The sequence below is a fragment of the Ammospiza nelsoni genome, chromosome 3, assembly GCF_027579445.1.
Source record: "Ammospiza nelsoni isolate bAmmNel1 chromosome 3, bAmmNel1.pri, whole genome shotgun sequence".
In the NCBI taxonomy this organism is placed as follows: domain Eukaryota; kingdom Metazoa; phylum Chordata; class Aves; order Passeriformes; family Passerellidae; genus Ammospiza; species Ammospiza nelsoni.
The window spans coordinates 30,978,582-30,997,084 of record NC_080635.1 but is presented as its reverse complement, the minus strand read 5'-3'; the positions used below and the strand labels follow the sequence as shown (position 1 = coordinate 30,997,084).

Here is an 18,503-nt window from a genome sequence, read left to right as displayed (position 1 = left end):
TTTTGCCATCAATATTGATTTAGTGTACACATGTGAAATCCATATTGCCATGTTCTGTAATTTTTCATTAGCAGTGTGAGAATTCATTTCTAGGTAAACATTTTTTAGAGTTTTTATTTAGATAAGTATATATAAATCCAATAAATATGTCTACATTTTGTAGGATTTTAGACTAATTACAGGTCATGACTAATAGAATGTCCTTTGTTAGGTGCCTTTTAGACAGATTTGAGAAAATTTATCCCTTTTTACACCTTGTAGTATTCTACCCATAAAATCTATTTTTTAAATCCTTGTATTAACAAAATACTGAACATATTGAACATGATCAGAATATTATGACATTTCATCCCCCCTTTTTTTTTGTCATTTCAGGTGCCTGGGAGCACTGGAGTAATAAAGTTCAGGAATTTGTTTATCCGACAGATCATGTCCCAGACTATGCATCTATTCTGGTTCCAAATGTTGATAATACCAGAACTCAGTTTTTGATAAACACAATTGCAAAACAAAAGAAAGTAAGTAGAGGATTACATATTTTAGTATATGCCTACCATATTAAATAAATAGAAAACTACTTAAAAAGTAACTGGATGTTATGATTGTTCTTCATCTTCTAGTCATTGTCTCTAGTCATTGCTTCCCAGGTGCATCATTATATTGTTTTATTTTTATTTTCTTAACATGGATCCTCTAATTATTTTTGTTAAATAATTATCAGTATATTAACTATATATAAATATATATAAATATCTGTAGTTAGTTTTGTTCAAGAGCAAAACTTTAGAATATAAAGGAAGGAATTTACAGGAAGCCTTCTTAGGGTCATCCACTAAAAGAGACTGTTGCAGCAGATGTGTTAGAAACTGGAAGAAGTTTGGCAATTGGAAGAAAATCCTCTAGCACATTCTTGTTTCTTCCTTTCTCTTTTAATTCTTCAAAGAAATTTCTTGGAGGATCTATGTGGAATGAAAAACACATATGGTGTCAGTGCATCTGGAGACAAGAAAAACCTATCCAATAATGTAGCATTTAAAAATAGACACAGAAACTTGTCTTTTCTCAAAAAATAGGTCTGTTATGCATATATAAATATAAGTTTTGATATTACTTATGTGGTTTAAATATCTGTTACAGGCTGTTTTGCTCATAGGAGAACAGGGCACTGCGAAGACAGTTATGATTAAGGGATATATGAAGAGATATGACCCAGAAGAGCATTTGTCAAAAAGTCTAAACTTTTCTTCTGCCACAGAACCATTTATGTTTCAGGTGAAAATATAGATATTAAGCAATCTTGCATACCATTTCCTTGCTAAGTGTATAAAGGGTACTTAATTCTGATGAGAAGTGATTTAGAAATAAATTCTAAAGGATCTTTTTTTGTCTAAGTCACTTCAACATTTCAGAAAATTCTATAAAAATAATTTTTGCAGATCAGAGTAAAATATAGCCACTCACATAGAGATACATATATTCATGATTGCTCTGAGGTTTTTCATTAGGAATTCTAAGAATGAATTTTTTTGCTAAAGACCTTTAATTTTCTTCTTAGATTTTTGGTTATACTTTGAGTTTTTTATGACTCTTTAGTATATAGTATTAATTTTAATTTTAGTTAAATAAAGAGTTGATATCAACCTTTAGATAATTTTTTCCCTCAGCTCAAGAGTAACTACAGCATCAGAAATTCAATTTTAAAGATCTCTAGCATGACAACTTTGTAGAAATTTCTCTTACTCTATGTAACTGGTAAAAATCTATATAAACAGAAATAAATTGCTGTACATAATTTTTTAACAGAAAAAAAATTGCTGTACAATATTTTTCGAGTGATTGAAAGGATATTTTATAACACTGTGGTATGATTTGATACTACTAATTTGCTAGGATGTGATTCAGTAAGTTAAATTGGCTTCATTAGCAATTCAATGCAATGAATTTATAGTGATGAGCCTCTGGTAGGAAAAAGAATTAATTTTGGAAAATTTAATGATTGAAAAATCTATTCACGGAATAGGTCTTACAAACTCCATTGCAAAATTAGGCATATTTTTTAAGAACCTAATGCAAATTTTATTAAGAAAATGGTGAAAAATAATGAACCATACACCTATTTAAAAAAAAAATTCCAGACTCACAGAATGGCTGCTGAGTTTTTCCCATTCTTATGTGTAAGATCTCTGATCATGGTTTGCATGAAAATGTGACAAAATAAGGCAGCCACCCTTTCAGGCATGCAAGGCTTGTGGAACAGTCGGTATCTCTGTCCCAGTGTCCTTTACCAGGCATATTATGGGTCCTTAGAACATTCTTGGAAACAAATCCCAGGCTTGAGTCAGCTCAAGACATGGTTCACTCTGCTGGTTTCCTATGGAGAGATGTAGCAGAAAAAGAGGTGGAATGCTTCTAAACACCTGAAAGAGTTACATTAATTTTTTTTTTTTAATTTTGAGTCACCGTTCTGAGGCTATTTGAAAGCTTGTGTGATTTTGGATGCATTAGACATGCTAAAAAGTTCTTGATTTCTTATGTAATCACCAGTTTCTCTTTTACACCTTAACCACATATTTTCTGTATGCCTGTATCTTAAAATACTCATCAATCTGTTGTAAAAATGGGGCAAAAACATTGGACAAAAGATGTGTGTATTTTCTGTTTCAAAAATACATTTAATACTTTTATCTTTATGACAGCACATGCTACATTACTCATATAGGGTGACATTTGTGCTTTTACGGAGAAAACATTACTTGTCTAAGGAAAACATCTGGTACCATCTTGTAAGGTGTTTTTTATGTTATTGTTTATGTATCTTTAGAAATACTGTAGAGCTGTAGAATTTTGAAGAAACATTTCAACTATATATCATTCTTTCTTGTCTATTGCATCCTCTTTCTTGCCACCAAAATATTAAAAATTTTGCATTATATCCCTCACAAGACACCTGGAAAATCATGATTAAAGGGATCTAAGTTGCCTCTGTGCCCTGCAGTTGTACTGCAAATATTAAGCAAGTTATATTAGTTATTGGAATGATAATGCTGATAGTGAAACAATAATTTCTAAGTTTGGAAACTTTTTAAAGAGCTCTGATAGCCAGAGGTGGATTGCAGGACTGGAGTTGGATTCCTTAGGAACTGAGTTCCTTAATAGTAAAATTAAAGATGAAACTGCTAGCAAAAAGAGAGAATCATTGGCTGAGTGCTGTTGCAGGTTTTCCAATGATTTCTTTTAAATATTGTTGCCTTAGATATACAAAGAGAACTTTCTTTATCTTTTTAGAGGACAATAGAGAGTTATGTGGACAAACGTGTTGGAAGCACTTATGGACCTCCTGGGGGCAGAAAGATGACTATTTTTATTGATGATATCAATATGCCATTTATCAACGAATGGGGAGATCAGGTAGACTTTTTTAATATTTACTACTTATTTTCAAATTTTTCTGGTTTTTCATGTGGACTTCTTATACATATACATACACATATATGTATAAGAATATGTATAAGAAGTCCACTATATATATATATATATATATATATATATATATATATATATAGTGGACTTCCTAAATTTTTTTCATTAACTGTTAATTATTGTAAGTGCTTTATAATTTTGGTACACTGATGCACACAAAAAAAGAGAGCAAATTATATTTATTGATGAAATATGTAATATAATGATGCTATATTTTACATATTCTCCACTCCCTTATTTTTTTAAGACTAAAAAAAAAAAATCAGCACCATACTAAAGTAGCATATTATCAGTTTCAAGACTGACATTAATTAATCTGTACCAGTAAAGAAATGTCTTCCATGTGAAAGGCCAATACCTTGGAGAGAGAAATAAAGGATATGAAAAATTCAAGGCCTCCACTAAGTTTGCCTTATGGCCCCAAGACATGGCTGAAATATTTTTGGGGGAATAATGGTTTCTGATTGGTGACGTGCTGCGTATGATGTTGGTTTTGGTGGCATGTGTGAGCACATGCATAAGGCTTGCTGAATATCATTGGAACACTTGCTGTGGGGAAAACTCTGGAGCTGTAGAGTGGAATGAGGAGTGAATAACCTTTCCGAAAAAGCATAAAAGAATCAGTTATTTTGCTTCAAAGGAGGCCCAAGAGTGAGCAGAAAAGCATAACTGCAACATTTGTAGCTGAATTTCCAGCAACAAAATAAGGAACAAAATTTTTCTCCCGCCATTAATTTCATTAATTTTGTTTAGTTCAAAAGAATAAAAACATGATTTCGTGATATTATATGGCAGTAGAACTGTGAAAAAATTTTCCTGCCACTTAAAACCACATAAACAAAGATCTTCCATATTTCTAAGGAAGGTAGTTTAATCTGTTTTTAGATTAAGGTAAAAATATCTCTCTCTGGATTAGTAGAATTACAAAAATAAGTTAAATTATCATGGCGTATTTTCTTCTTTCCTTGCATAAATTTCTAATTTGTACAACTTACATAAATTTCCAGATAACAAATGAAATTGTCCGTCAGATGATGGAAATGAGAGGGATGTACAGCTTGGATAAACCTGGAGAATTCCTTACAATTGTAGATGTACAAATAATAGCAGCAATGATCCATCCTGGAGGAGGCCGTAACGATATTCCCCAGCGTTTGAAAAGACAATTTTGTGTATTCAACTGTACATTGCCATCCAATGCATCCATCGACAAAATTTTTGGTACGTTTTTTTTTTTGTTTTAGTACAGTTTATTTCCCTTTGTAATGGATTTAAATTTATAAAAGTATGCTTTATTTCTCACTTTCATCATGCAAATTCAGAGTTCTTCCAGGTAAACAGCTAAAGCTGTGGTACAGCAAAAATAGGGCTGTGGAAGAGAAATTAATTCCTTAAAATACTTGTCTTTCTAATTTTGGACAAAAAAATATTAAGAAAGTAATGACATTTCCTGGAAGACTATGAGCACTGCTATTTCTGTGTAGGTTAACATTCCAACTCTGGACTGTCTGGAATGCACTCTGTTGCTAAATTTCTCAATTCTGGTAACTCTGTCAATACAGGATATGGCAGAAACCCAGTACTTACTGCCTGATGTTTCTATACCAATTCAGAAAAGCCATAGACAACAGAGAAAAATAATTTCACCTGTAATTTTAAATTATGTTTTACCAAGTATTGTTTTAAACAAGCACCTATTTGTCGTGCTCATGACCTACCTTATCATGTCCTACAAGCTGAGATTGTTTATTGTGTCCTGTATTTTTCAGGTATAATTGCCAATGGATACTTTCATCCCTGTAGAGAATTCAACCCTGAAGTATGTAGTATGGTGGAAAGATTGGTCTCAACAGGAAGAATATTGTGGCAGCGGACAAAGGTATAAATACAAGGAAGGTTTTATCTCTGAATAGAGTGACTATTAGTTTAGTTTAGGCAACTATTTCCTAAGATCATATCTATAAGAAAAACACAAACAAAAATCCAGACCACTGAACCCCAAAAAAGAAAAGAAAAGAAAAGAAAAGAAAAGAAAAGAAAAGAAAAGAAAAGAAAAGAAAAGAAAAGAAAAGAAAAGAAAAGAAAAGAAAAGAAAAAAAGGAAGAAGAGATTAAAAAACTCCCAGAGAATGGGCTACAATGTTTTCAAGATGAAATCTGGAAAATATCAGATTTCAGTATAGAAGACAGAATAGAAATATCAGTCCATTAATTCCTATGAGTTAATTCATGTTACCCAAAACTTTGATCTCCATAGCTAAGGGGCAGGGAGTGAAATTCTTTACAAAATATAATTTTTAATTTATAAACCCAGAGCAACAGGTGAAAAAATTACATATTGTAAATCTTGGTGTTCTACATTTAGTGATAGATTCTGCTTTTAAGGAATTAGATACTCTTGGTGACTTCTTATAAAGAGTTTTCCCAAAGTATTATGTGTGAAAAGTAGCATTTTTTGTTATTTGCATGTTTTATATGTTATTAATGATAAATTGATGAATTTTATTATTAATGATTCTTTCTAGGTGTTAACTGAGTTTGAATATTAACCATTTTTTTCTTTAGGCAAAGATGTTACCTACACCATCCAAATTCCACTACATCTTCAACCTTCGAGACCTTTCTAGAATTTGGCAAGGAATGTTAACTATAAAGGCAGAAGAATGCACAAGCAGCAGTGTTATCCTAAAACTTTTTAAACATGAATGTACCAGGGTAATTGCTGACAGGTATAATAATTATGACATTTTATAGTTAGTAGGTTTAGCCATTTACTTCATTTATGCTCATACATCTGTAAAACTTCTAAATGTTATATATCTTATTCGGCCAATATGAAAACTTTTATCTTATTTTACATACAGTCTGCATTGGTGTGTTATTCCAACAAATATCATGGTATATACTGATAGATTAACTCAGTACCTGAATGGAAAACATTGAAATATCTAGGTATTATGTCTTTCAACCTACTTTTTTTTCCCCCCTTTGGCTGCACTCAGCTGATTCCACTGTAGAAAAGAGAACTTTATGGTGTCCTAAATTTATACACATAGGATAATTTAAAATTGCTTTGCTCTCCTCACAGAAAAAAAAAGGGATTGCATGCTTATGATTAAAAATTGGCCCATTTCCTATAAATCTCTTTCAAAATATTCATAAAACAGATATAACTATGACCTGTATGTCTTGGAGACCACTATTATTTTTCTGTTCATTGTGCTTCAATTTCTTGTGAAATTCTAGATGTAGCACTAAAGCTGCTGCTAAAAGCCTGACATATACCCTCTACTACTGTGAGTAGTTATAATTATTTCTCTGTGATCAGAGAAGTCCGTCCACTACAAAATGTTAGCAGTGCTATCTCTGTCTGATATTTCTCACTCTCTTAACTATCAAATATTATACAAACATACATATTTGATAAAATTTATGTCTATACATTTTTATGTGCAACAGAGTGCTGTTGAAATGAGACAGGGAAAATATTTAATTTTATTTTAAGCTAGGATCCACCCTACTAAGGCAAAAGTATCATACAGAGTTATACAGTGTACTATTTTCTGCTTTAAATTAGGGAGCAGTATCACTGGTATTTATTGATATGTTAATACATGTTTTTAATTTGTTGCGGTAAATTTAAAAATGCATGGAAGACATGTATTTATACACATACATTAGAAAGAGGGAGACAGAGAGCGTAGTCATGCATTCCCTATTTCCATGCTGCTTTTAAATTTCCTAGTGATTAATATTATAATGTCGTTACAAAAGACCTCTAGCAATAGTAATGTAATGCATACCTAGGCTATCTCTACAAAAGTTCTTCAATTTAGTTTGTCTTATTTGAAAACTCACAGCACTGGTCTTCACATTTGTTCTACTTTCTTCTCAGTTGTATCACTGAAACAAAAAAGAAGTAAATACATGGAAACTGTTTTTTATGAACTTTGACATTTACAGTTGGAATTAATTTTTTCTGTGGATGAGGTGGTTCTTGTCTCTTGCATTTGCCAGTCACTCCTAAGTAGTATTTTTTGTTGCTTCACCAGTAATCATAAGCAGAGTAGTCAAAGGTCTGATCTCTATTAAAATCAGATTTAATCTCTTAAGGGAAGCAGATAAAGCTGTTTACACAATGAAATGTAGTTGTTTCTGGACTTTAATTAGTCCCCTCTACCCCAATGTGTATTCCTCTGCTAATTATGGGGTTTTGTGTAAGACTTGTTGAGAATGGAGTCAGGATGTAGTGGCATATACTACCTTCCTTTCAGTATTCCTTGTCTAATTGCAGTTCCATAGGAAGTGTTGTGATACCAGAAATTATGCTGTTCTACTGCAGGTTGAAAGATGAAAGCATTCACCCTTTTTCTTCCTTTTTTATCTGAAAAATTACATAGCCTGTTGTTGTCTCATTCTTGGTCAAACTTGGAAAACCAAATTATCTTGTTTTATATTTCATGTGACCGACCATTACACTTTATAGTATGGAAGCACTTGATTTTTGTGAATGTTGCCTAATCCTTGTCTGTGACCACTGTGTATTATGTATTGTCTAATACATATTTTTCTTTAAAATGTTACAAGTTTTGGGGTTTTGTTGTTGTTGTTGTTTTAGGGTTTTTTCTTAGTACTTATATACCTGTTTTCTCTCTATATAATTGGAAATATTATTTTTAATTTGTACTAATTTATGGTTTTCAGATTTAATACACCCGAAGACACAGCTTGGTTTGAAAAAACTATTGATAAAACAATTGAGGAATATGTGCAGGCAGATTTAAGTGAAGTTCTCAAAACTGAACCATATTTTGTAGATTTTTTGAGGGATGAGCCTGAACCAACTGGTGAAGAACCAGAAGACGTTGAGCTTGTAGCACCAAAAATTTATGAGGAGGTATTTCATTTTACGAATCAAATACTAGCCACCAAACTTTTCCTTTCATTTTAAAGTGTGTTATATTGCTGAACTCATACAACACAGAGTTTTGTTAAATAGCTATGAAAATTTTTGTGAAAATATATCCAGATTGTTCTAGTTAGCATACAACAAATCATTTTAGTGATGTTAGATTTATTAATGACATATAAATGTGATCTATCTTTTCCTGTTCTTGTTGCTTCTTTTTTTTTCTTCCACCATTAGCAAAAAATTTCTGCGTAAACACAACAGCAATAATTATGGTGAATTAGCAAGGTAATATCATTACACATGGCCAAAACATAAAAATGAAGTTGGTGTAGGAATATCAAGGGAGTTTTAAAATTCTGAAGTGCCCTACAAGTGTTGCTACAGATTTTTTCTTTTTTTCTCAGGTTCCAAGCTATGAATTCCTCTGTAACAAATTGCGGTACTATCAGTCACAATACAATGAAAGTATTAGAGGGTCCTTTCTTGATTTGGTGTTTTTCAAGGATGCAATGACACATCTTATTAAGGTTTGGTATTGCTACTTTTTTATTTGTTTAGCTGTTGTAACAGTGTTTGTTTGGGCAAGCTCCTCTTAGAGGGCACATCGTGAAAAGCTATTCTTATCCCCAAACTACTTTGCCATCTTTGCATGGTCATTTTTGAGAACTAGGAAAGAGCTACAGTCATTGTACCTGTTTACATGTTTTACAAGTAATTCCTTATTTAAATATCTGTTTAAACTTCTATGTATTCAGACAGATGACAATTTTCCTCAAAAGGAAATGTGAGACCATAAATAAAGACATTTATATTGTGTATTTTAAAATTATTTTTAACCATTTAGAATTCAGAGAACACTTCAAATGTATCTGTGCCTGACAGGGCACAAAAACAACCTGAGGTAGAATCTGACTGGATGAGAGACTGGATGAAAGGAAATACAAACTGGGGCTGCAACAGAATCAGTGTAATGTGTAGGTCTCAACTAACAATCATTTGTTCTCCTAATCAGAAAAGAATTAATCTGAAATCAAAATCTGATTCATGGGGGTTAAATAAAGGGAAAGTATGAGATAAGTGTCTCAGCTTTAAGAAGTGTTATTTCAGGAATTGCTTTGACTGGATTGCTGAAAGACACACAGAAGCTGCAGTGAAATAAAAACAGAAGAAGAGGTTTTGCTTGTCTCTAGTTCAAATGAAGTAAATGTTTGTTTGCTTTGCATTTAAACAGGAGTAAATAAATTTATTTTAAAATATGGTTTACATGATGCTAGGTGCATTTCAGAAGACCGTGAAAGCCTCTGACATTCCATTTTTTATTGGCAAGTTTTAGCCAGAATATCCTTGATATGCAATCAGTGACAGCAGTGCTCCTTTCTACCTAAGGTGACAATAAATCTAGTCACCTACATAATTTCATGTTTAGACTTTAATATATATATATGTCTGGAAAGCCTCATAAGGAAGTGTCCAGTAAGCTAAAATATTATAAAAGATAAAAATGAATATATTTCAAAGACTTTATGTAGATGCCAATCTTGTGCATAATTTATGTGTGAACCAAAATATAATGTAGAATCTTAATAGTGCACTAATATATCATAAACCCAAAGAATATGTGCCAAACAACAATAGAATAGAAAATTTGTAATTCAACTTTTATGTCTGGAGACTTGGTAAGGAAACTATCACAAAAGAAATATTGAAAGTTGATAGACTAGAAGATAACATTAAAGCATAGTTTATTTGTGTTAAGTCTTACTAAAAGACTTAACACGAGTAAAGACTGAAAGACAAACTACTAAAATTAGGAAATTAGTATGTTTTTTCTTCTAGCTAAAGCTTTTTATTAATATTTTAAACACATTCAGAATCATGCCTTCAAAATAAACTGGAGTTCAAAATAGCCCCTTTCATGTATTTATGATTATAACAATCCCATATTCTTATATGCAGCTTCTTATTAGCCACACAAAATTCCTAAAGAATTTACAAGCATTCTTGTGAGGAAAAAATTTCTGCAAGTATCCTTTTAATAATTTTTACATTGTATTATAGCAAATTAAGCATAAAGCATAAGAGATTTTTTAATTTTCCTAACTAATGTTCAACTTTATTACTGATATTTTTCTTTATTATTTCCTCTATAGGTTTCCCGAATTATTCGGACAGCCTATGGAAATGCTTTACTTGTTGGAGTTGGTGGATCCGGAAAACAAAGTCTTTCAAAGTTAGCCTCCTTCATTGCTGGCTATAAAATATTTCAGATAACTCTAACCAGGTAAGAAATGCAAGAAATATAGAAATCAGATTTATGGTATTGCTTTGTCTTTACTTGGTTACAGATTTTTCTATTTTTTAATTTTTTTTTAATTTTAATTTTGATGCCATTGAAAAAATATTGAAAACAATACACTCTTATATACAACATTACAATGTTGTTGTACACAACATTGGATTTATTTTGACTTGAAAAAAGGTAGACCATGTGTTAGTTATTCCTGCACCAAAATATTTGTTTTTAAAAAGTATGTTTGCAATGTAATTTATAAAATACTATAATCCAAAAAGAGCAGTATTCTGTATTGTTTTGAATTAACAAGTAATGTCCTTATCTCTCTTAGATCCTATAATATAACCAATCTGTCAGAAGATTTAAAAGTGTTATATAGGACAGCTGGACAGGAAGGACAAGGTATCACCTTCATTTTCACTGATAATGAGATAAAAGAGGAATCATTTTTGGAATATGTAAATAATCTGCTGTCTTCAGGAGAGGTAAGAATCTCAGCCTGACAGCCAATGTGCTCTAGAGGCAGGGTACTGTAGAATTTGGTCTCACTACTTTATTTGTCTTGGTAATACTTTGTAGAGTAATTATAATTAAAATATTTCAACTTTTTAAGTAAGGAGTGCTCTGGATATGTAGTTTCTTTATTTCAGCGTAAGCCAGGAGAACATAAAAGAGCAGTGGTTAGTATTGCAGTAGCCTTTTATTAAATCATGATTCAGTTGCCAGTTCAAATTCTATGCTCTTCTGGAGTTGGACTTCTTAGATTTCAATGGATTTTCATAAGTCTAAACTTGTGGTTTTTAGTCTAAACTGTGTATATGCAGAGAGAGAGAGACACAGATGTAAACAGGCAAATATTTATAAATTCTATAATAATGACATCCATGCAATTAATTATCAATTTCTTGCTTTGTAAAAAGATTTCTAATTTATTTGCTCGGGATGAATTGGATGAAATCACACAATCCTTAGTACCTGTGATGAAAAAAGAGCTGCCTCGGCATCCTCCTACCTTTGACAATCTTTATGAGTACTTCTTAAGTCGAGCAAAGAAGAACTTGCACGTTGTCCTCTGCTTTTCTCCAGTAAGTTTTTTTCTATATATCTGTTTTCCTTTCTTCCATAAGCAAACTTGCCTATGTGGTATAAGATAATTATTCAAGTTTTATGTTTTTAAGGAAGTTCAAGATGCATAAAAAGATTACTGAAGTCTAGTTGTAATTGCAGAGATAATAAAAGTAATAGTACAGCTGTGAGAACTTAACAGCAAAATATTTAAAAACTAAATAATTTCTTAAAAGTTAAACTATTTTTTTCCTCTCACATATTCTTTCCTAATACATATCAGTGAATGTATTTTTGTGAAATTATGGCTTTTAACTGGAAAACAGTATTTTATTGGTAATTAAAATACATTATTTGATGCTTCAAAATATTAGAACAAAATATATTTGTAATGAACTTCTTTTTCCAAACTTAATGAATGTTAAATGTTAGCAATTTTGCAAAACTCAATTTGAGAAGAAAAAACAATGCAAGGTGTTCTAAGCAGAAATTGATCAAGAAGAAAATAGACTATTTAATTGTTTGTTCTAATTAAACACTTTCACTGACCTTTGCTTAAGAGTCATATTGCTAACCAACTGCGATTCTCTCTTCAGGTTGGTGAGAAGTTCCGTGCACGTTCTTTGAAATTTCCTGGTCTGATATCAGGGTGCACCATGGATTGGTTCAGTCGATGGCCCAGGGAAGCTCTTGTAGCTGTGTCCAACTATTTTCTGTCAGAGTTTAATATGGTCTGCCCTCCACCAGTTAAAACAGAAGTAGTAGAAACCATGGGTCTCTTCCATGATATAGTATCAGAAAGCTGTGAGAATTATTTCCAAAGGTAATATTTTCTATTAATGGAATAATTAATCTCAAAAATGTTGCTACTGACAGTGTTTTTTGAACTCCTGTTCTCTGTATAAATAAAGGTATTTATTTAATAAAAAATAAATTTGCTACACCATTATATCCTCAGGCCATGAAAAAAAATTGCTATTATGTTGAAAATTCTTCATCTACATTCCCACTATTCAACAGTCTTTAATATTGTCTATTTGGATAAAAAAAAAAGTAACTAAAAGTATAAGGGTTTGCATCATGAAGAAATCTGATTTTGAATGAATAAAGACTTGCGTTATATAATTTTCTCTTTTTGTGGAAGTGATCAAATAGCTGTATATATCAAAAATATATGTGAAGTTGATGTTGCCAATACGCTTTTGTTTAGGTATCGAAGACGAGCTTATGTAACACCTAAATCTTACCTGTCTTTCATCAATGGCTACAAAGAGGTTTACACTGAGAAGTTAAATAGTATTAATGAGCAGGCCGAACGTATGCAAACTGGTAAGCAAATGCATTCCATGTGTGGTCTCAAATGATCTGTGTTTTTAACATTAGACTTCTTTTTCAGCGATCACCTGCAGGGAATCACAGTCCAGAAGTGGTAGTATATGAGGACCTTTACCAGACACTCCCCCAATCACAACCTCATAATGATTCTCTTGTAAAAATACCTCAAAGAAGCTACCAGCCTAACCACTCAGCTCAGCATTGTATTGAACTTTAATATTGGCCTACCAGAATTTTTAATAGAAAGTAGAGCCTGAAAATGGGCAGAGGTAGCATCTGATTTACTGGTGTAGAGAGAGGTAATTGCAAAGTTATTAACTTGTTTCTGGCGTCTATAGAAATTCTCACCATGCAATCTGTGTGCTTCACATGTGATTTATTTTATATTTCTGCTGTAGAATAAGTAGTTGTTACTTGGGGTCATTTTATAGCTGTGGTTCTGAAATATAGAAAAGTATGGTTGAAATATGCTTCAGACAGATTTTAGATATCTGTTTGAAATGGCCTAATTTTTGGCATTAGTATTTAATGGTTTCAGAACACCAGTTTTCTAGTGTTTTCAGTTTTCTCCGGTTTGCATCTAGACATGCGTTTGTAAATCTGTAAAGCCAACTGAGCACCTTGGGAAACCTGGCCTTTATCAGAAAAGATATTGCATACCAATTCAAAGGAATAAAGAATTCTACATGATAAGATTTTTCATACAATGGTAAAGAATGTGTCACTTTACTAATGATTAACCGGTACCCTTTACATGAAGAAAAGTCTAGAATAAAAATGCGTAGGTATTTTATTCATAAATTCTTTACTGAATTAGAGTGAACTGTAGAAGAGTAAGTGGTCCTCAATATTTTCAAATTGTGTAACTTTTGCTCTATGGATCTGTTGCCAGTTCTTGAAATCCGAATTTATCCTCATTCTACTTTGAGATGGGGATGAAGTCTGAGAACCTTGACGATTCAAAAGACTGGGGTTGGTTTAGGTTTTTTTTTTTGGTATTCTTTCTACAGTTTTTTTATTTCCAAAATAATTCAGAAGTAGTAGCATAAGCAGCTTAAGCACTATCAATGAGGTTTCATATGTAGATTTTCATAGCCTCTGACGTGTTATTACAAGTTCCTTACATGTTCTGCTGAAAAAAATGATTGTGTACCAGTGAACATGTGAATGGATATGTTCTACTGCAGCATCTTCATATCATTGATGCATAGAAAACCCTGTCTAACGAACACCAGTTAGAAAATATTCTAATTATTTTCACTTGCACAGTTGGTACTTCTGTAATATTTCTTGCTGGAATTATGCAGGGGACCTCAACAAGCTATAAAGGTTTCTCATTTATAATTGAATTCTTAATTCTCTTTGATCTGCATATTCCTATTTTCTTTCCATCTTTCCTTCTCCACACTGTAGGCTTTTAGCAGGGAAAAGTAAAGCAGCAAAGGGTACCATTTTCCCTCTTGTGGCTTCTGGGTTGAAGGTGCTGGATTGGTGGTGTAACTAGATGATATTGAGGGTTTCTTCCAACCTAGGTGATTCTGTGGTTCTGTAGTATGGCAGGAACCTAACCAAGAGGCAGCTGTGTCAGAACAAGGGATATGCTGGGAGAGAACTCTTTTCTGTTTGAAATGGAGTAGCATTAAATTGGAGAGCCATCACAGAGAAATATCACACATCCAATGTGTAGCTGCAAGGGTGTGCTGACTCAAATCCTTAGGGAGAGAAGGCAATAAAGGGATTTACTTCCAGAAAACTTGTAGGATTTAAAGATTCAGTGATGAGGAAGAAATAGGCTGGAGAGGCTTCAGCATGCAATGAGGAACTCAGGAATGGCCAAAATTTCTGTGCTTAAGTCTATGAGCAAGAGAGAAGAGAAAAAAAGAACCCATGAGTGCATGGGAAAGACTGAATATGTTACTATACAGGGAGCAAGCACATCTCTTTCTGGATGCTCTCAGGCACATGGTGGGATTCTTGGGGTGTCCTGTGCAGGGCCAGGAGTTGGACTAGATCATCCTGATAGATTCCTTCCATCTCAGCATATTCTGTGATTCCATGGTTCTATAAAAGGCTGAGTGGCCTCTGTGGGTGGCCTGAGTGGTTTCTACAGCACACAGAAAAGCTAGGATGGGACTGGCCCTCAGCACATGGGTTCTATTTCACCTTTTCTGTCACCAGGGACAAGAGAGGGTAAACTCAATATGCAGGAGCTGGAGATCATAATTATGCTGTGATCTTTAGGTCCACTTTTGACTCTACTTTCCAATTTTTTCTAGAAAGGACTCTATTACAAATCAATCATGGATCCTTAAGTAATTTATTCATGTAACGACACAATGAAGCATCGCTCAGAAATTCTGATGACTTTATGATGCAATATATATGTAACATAGTTCCTTTTTTGTTGTTTTTGTTGTTGTTTTCTTTTGAAGAATTAATCTTATTTATCATGATTTTCTGCCTTGGAAAATTACTTATATCTATGAAAAGTGAATAGTAGACACAATCATGATAGTATGACTGCTTACATCCACTTTCTCTCCTTTACATAAAATTGAATGAGAACACAAGGTAAACCTATGAGAGATCTGGGCTTAGGTTGTGTGATCTAACTAGGAAAAAAAAAGTTTCTGTATTTCTGATTTTTATCTTTTACTTAATAGGTCTGTCCAAGCTGATGGAAGCCAGTGAATCTGTTGCTCAGCTCTCTAAGGACTTGGCTATTAAGGAGAAGGAGCTGGCTGTGACTTCTGCTAAGGCAGATAAAGTAAGTGAGTGTTAAATAACACTAGAAAATACAGCAGGTAAAATGCTACTGCCTAAGTTAATCATAATTTGCAAGAATTTTCCTCATCTAAAATGAGGTTTTACTCTCTCTATAGTTTTGATTTATATATATATATAGCTTCTGAAAGCGAGGTGATTTTAAACTGCAGCAAAAGTTGAGTGCTTTCCTTGTCCTTCTCCCATTTCTTACCCACTCAGATAAGCATCAGATTTCATTTTTTCCATATTTTTGTCCTAATTAACATAATTAAATTTGGGATTTATGTGCACTTACTAGCAGCAAAAAAGTTAACATGACATTGGGACTTTTCTACTTCAAAATTCCTTGGAAAAATGTTCATTGCAGTCCAGTTTCAGATTTTGTCTTTTACATTACCAAGCTATCTGTGTGTTCATGAGAGTGGTGGTCTGGTAGAAATCTGGTTTCCAGAATGACTGTCTGGAAAGGCATGCTAGGGAATGGATCAGTTTAGGCATTCTGTTTTCTGAAAGACACCATAATGCTCTGATGGTGCATGTTTAATATGCACTGGAGAGTGAATTTTGGCTGGTGATGACTTAGGGACTGCCTGCATTCTTTGAGGCCTTTAATCTCATAAGAGAGAAATATGTGACAGAAAGGGATGAAATTGAACTTCTCACATTTAATTTTTATTCAATAGTTATATGCTACCATATATAGTTAGCTATAGTTGGGGTTAGATTTATATACTTATTAGCTGTTACATACCTATTTTATCATGTGTCTGGTAATCATTTGTTCCACCATTTTGATTTATAGATTTTATGTGTTTATTACCAATTCCAGGTACTAGAAGAAGTCAAACAAAGTGCTGAAGCCGCAACTAAAATAAAACTTGAAGTCCAGGAGGTGAAAGATAAAGCACAAAGGATCGTGGATGCAATTGATATAGAAAAGCAGGAAGCAGAGAAAAAACTGGAGGCAGCTAAACCAGCACTAGAAGAAGCAGAAGAAGCTCTGAAAGTGAACAAATTTCATTTTTATTAGTACAGTATTATTTGCATCACCTGTGAGAGGCCAGAGCCACCAACACACAGCTGTCTCTTGGTATTAACTGCTGTCGCCATCTCCTCGCTGTTGCTGGCCATGTCTCTCAAGAATAATTAAGGCACACATATATAGGAACTGTTTTATAGTATTTCTTCCCTTCCATCTGAATACTTGATCATTATGAAGGTGGAGATCTTTCCAAAAGCTACTGATGCCTTTAGAATATCTCTTATTCTGAATTCAAGGGAATATTTCTTGTGCTAAAAGAATGTTTTAAATTCAAACTTAAGTAGTTACACCTGTATTTTAAGACAAATAAAAATCTATCTCTTCCTTCACCAAAATCCACAATGCTTTTGATTTTAAGACTAAAACAGGAAACAAAGGGGATTCAGGGCAATCAGAAGCATGGCTCAGAAATCTGGAGGCATTACTGTGCTACATAATTTCATTATTCTGCTCTGAACAGTAAAAAACCTCTGAAATCAGAAATCAATCATGGCCTTCCATTTCACTTATAAGAATTTATGTGAAAGAAGTTATTGAATAGAAAAAGGAAAAAATGCATCATTGATTGCTCTTACACTGATATTTAGATAACGAGATAAATGAAACTTCCAAAAATAGTGACAAAATTACTAAAGTTTCACCAAACTATGAAACTTATTAATTAGACCAGGTTTCTCACTTTTTTGGTGTATCCTCAATACAAATGCACCTCAGAGAAAAGTATTACAAATGAACATGAAAATTAAGATATTGAATGGGAAAGTAGAATGATGGTGTTGATGCAGGATTCTATTGTACCTCTCTTCAAACAGACCATCAGACCGGAGGATATTGCTACTGTTAGAAAACTTGCAAAACCTCCACACCTCATTATGAGGATCATGGACTGCTGTCTGCTACTATTTCAAAAGAGAGTGGATCAAGTGACCATGGATCCAGAAAAGCCTTGCTGCAAGCCATCGTGGGGAGAATCATTAAAAGTAAGTAGAGTTCTCAAATGGTGTTTCTTAAACATCAGAAATAGCAATTAGCTTATCAGAGAACATTTGATGCTGTTTACCCAAAACATGACAGAATTTTATTGAAAGGCAAACATATTGTTTTAAGATAAACTCTATCTGTATACTATGTCTAACTGGTAGAAATAGTAGGTGAGACTTTTGCAGCAGAAGCTTTAGTTTCTTTGACCCTTCCTGGCACATGGCCTGATGGTAACAGTAACAAATAGTGCTCTTGCATTTTATTTAGACTTTAGACTTTCACAGTTTAAGAAGTCATCAAAAGCTTTTGTTTTCCACTGATATAATAAAATGAGATAAGCAGTTATTCCATGAATTGCCTTTAGCATGCAAAAAGTTTGTTAGAAAAAAATAAACCAAATTATTTCACTTTTCAGAATTTAGATAATACATCACAACTGCCAAAGCTTTTTTTTTTTTTTTTTTTTTTTTTTTTTTTTGCATTTAGTTAAGTTACAAATATATTTCTGAGTCTTTCTTTGGGTCATTTTTTAAAATTAAATGATGCTTCTTAAATGCTTCTGAAGTGCAACACAAGAATATAGGAGATGGAAAGTACATCAGTAACTTTTGAATCTAGTTACTGGAGAGT

The 18,503-nt window shown here is 32.8% G+C and overlaps 1 protein-coding gene across 1 annotated transcript in view; it reads left to right on the top strand.

Moving 5' to 3' along the window:
* DNAH8 (dynein axonemal heavy chain 8) overlaps window positions 1-18,503 on the top strand; it is a 112,971-nt gene that overhangs the window by 63,478 nt on the left and 30,990 nt on the right. The window contains exons 52-67 of the mRNA XM_059467920.1: window positions 376-518; window positions 1,138-1,272; window positions 3,286-3,408; window positions 4,488-4,701; window positions 5,250-5,359; window positions 6,045-6,208; window positions 8,184-8,376; window positions 8,796-8,918; window positions 10,542-10,672; window positions 11,016-11,169; window positions 11,605-11,769; window positions 12,346-12,572; window positions 12,960-13,078; window positions 15,748-15,851; window positions 16,680-16,856; window positions 17,705-17,872. Of these exons, the coding sequence (XP_059323903.1) occupies window positions 376-518; window positions 1,138-1,272; window positions 3,286-3,408; window positions 4,488-4,701; window positions 5,250-5,359; window positions 6,045-6,208; window positions 8,184-8,376; window positions 8,796-8,918; window positions 10,542-10,672; window positions 11,016-11,169; window positions 11,605-11,769; window positions 12,346-12,572; window positions 12,960-13,078; window positions 15,748-15,851; window positions 16,680-16,856; window positions 17,705-17,872 (2,450 nt within the window). The remainder of the gene's footprint in view (window positions 1-375; window positions 519-1,137; window positions 1,273-3,285; window positions 3,409-4,487; window positions 4,702-5,249; window positions 5,360-6,044; window positions 6,209-8,183; window positions 8,377-8,795; window positions 8,919-10,541; window positions 10,673-11,015; window positions 11,170-11,604; window positions 11,770-12,345; window positions 12,573-12,959; window positions 13,079-15,747; window positions 15,852-16,679; window positions 16,857-17,704; window positions 17,873-18,503) is intronic.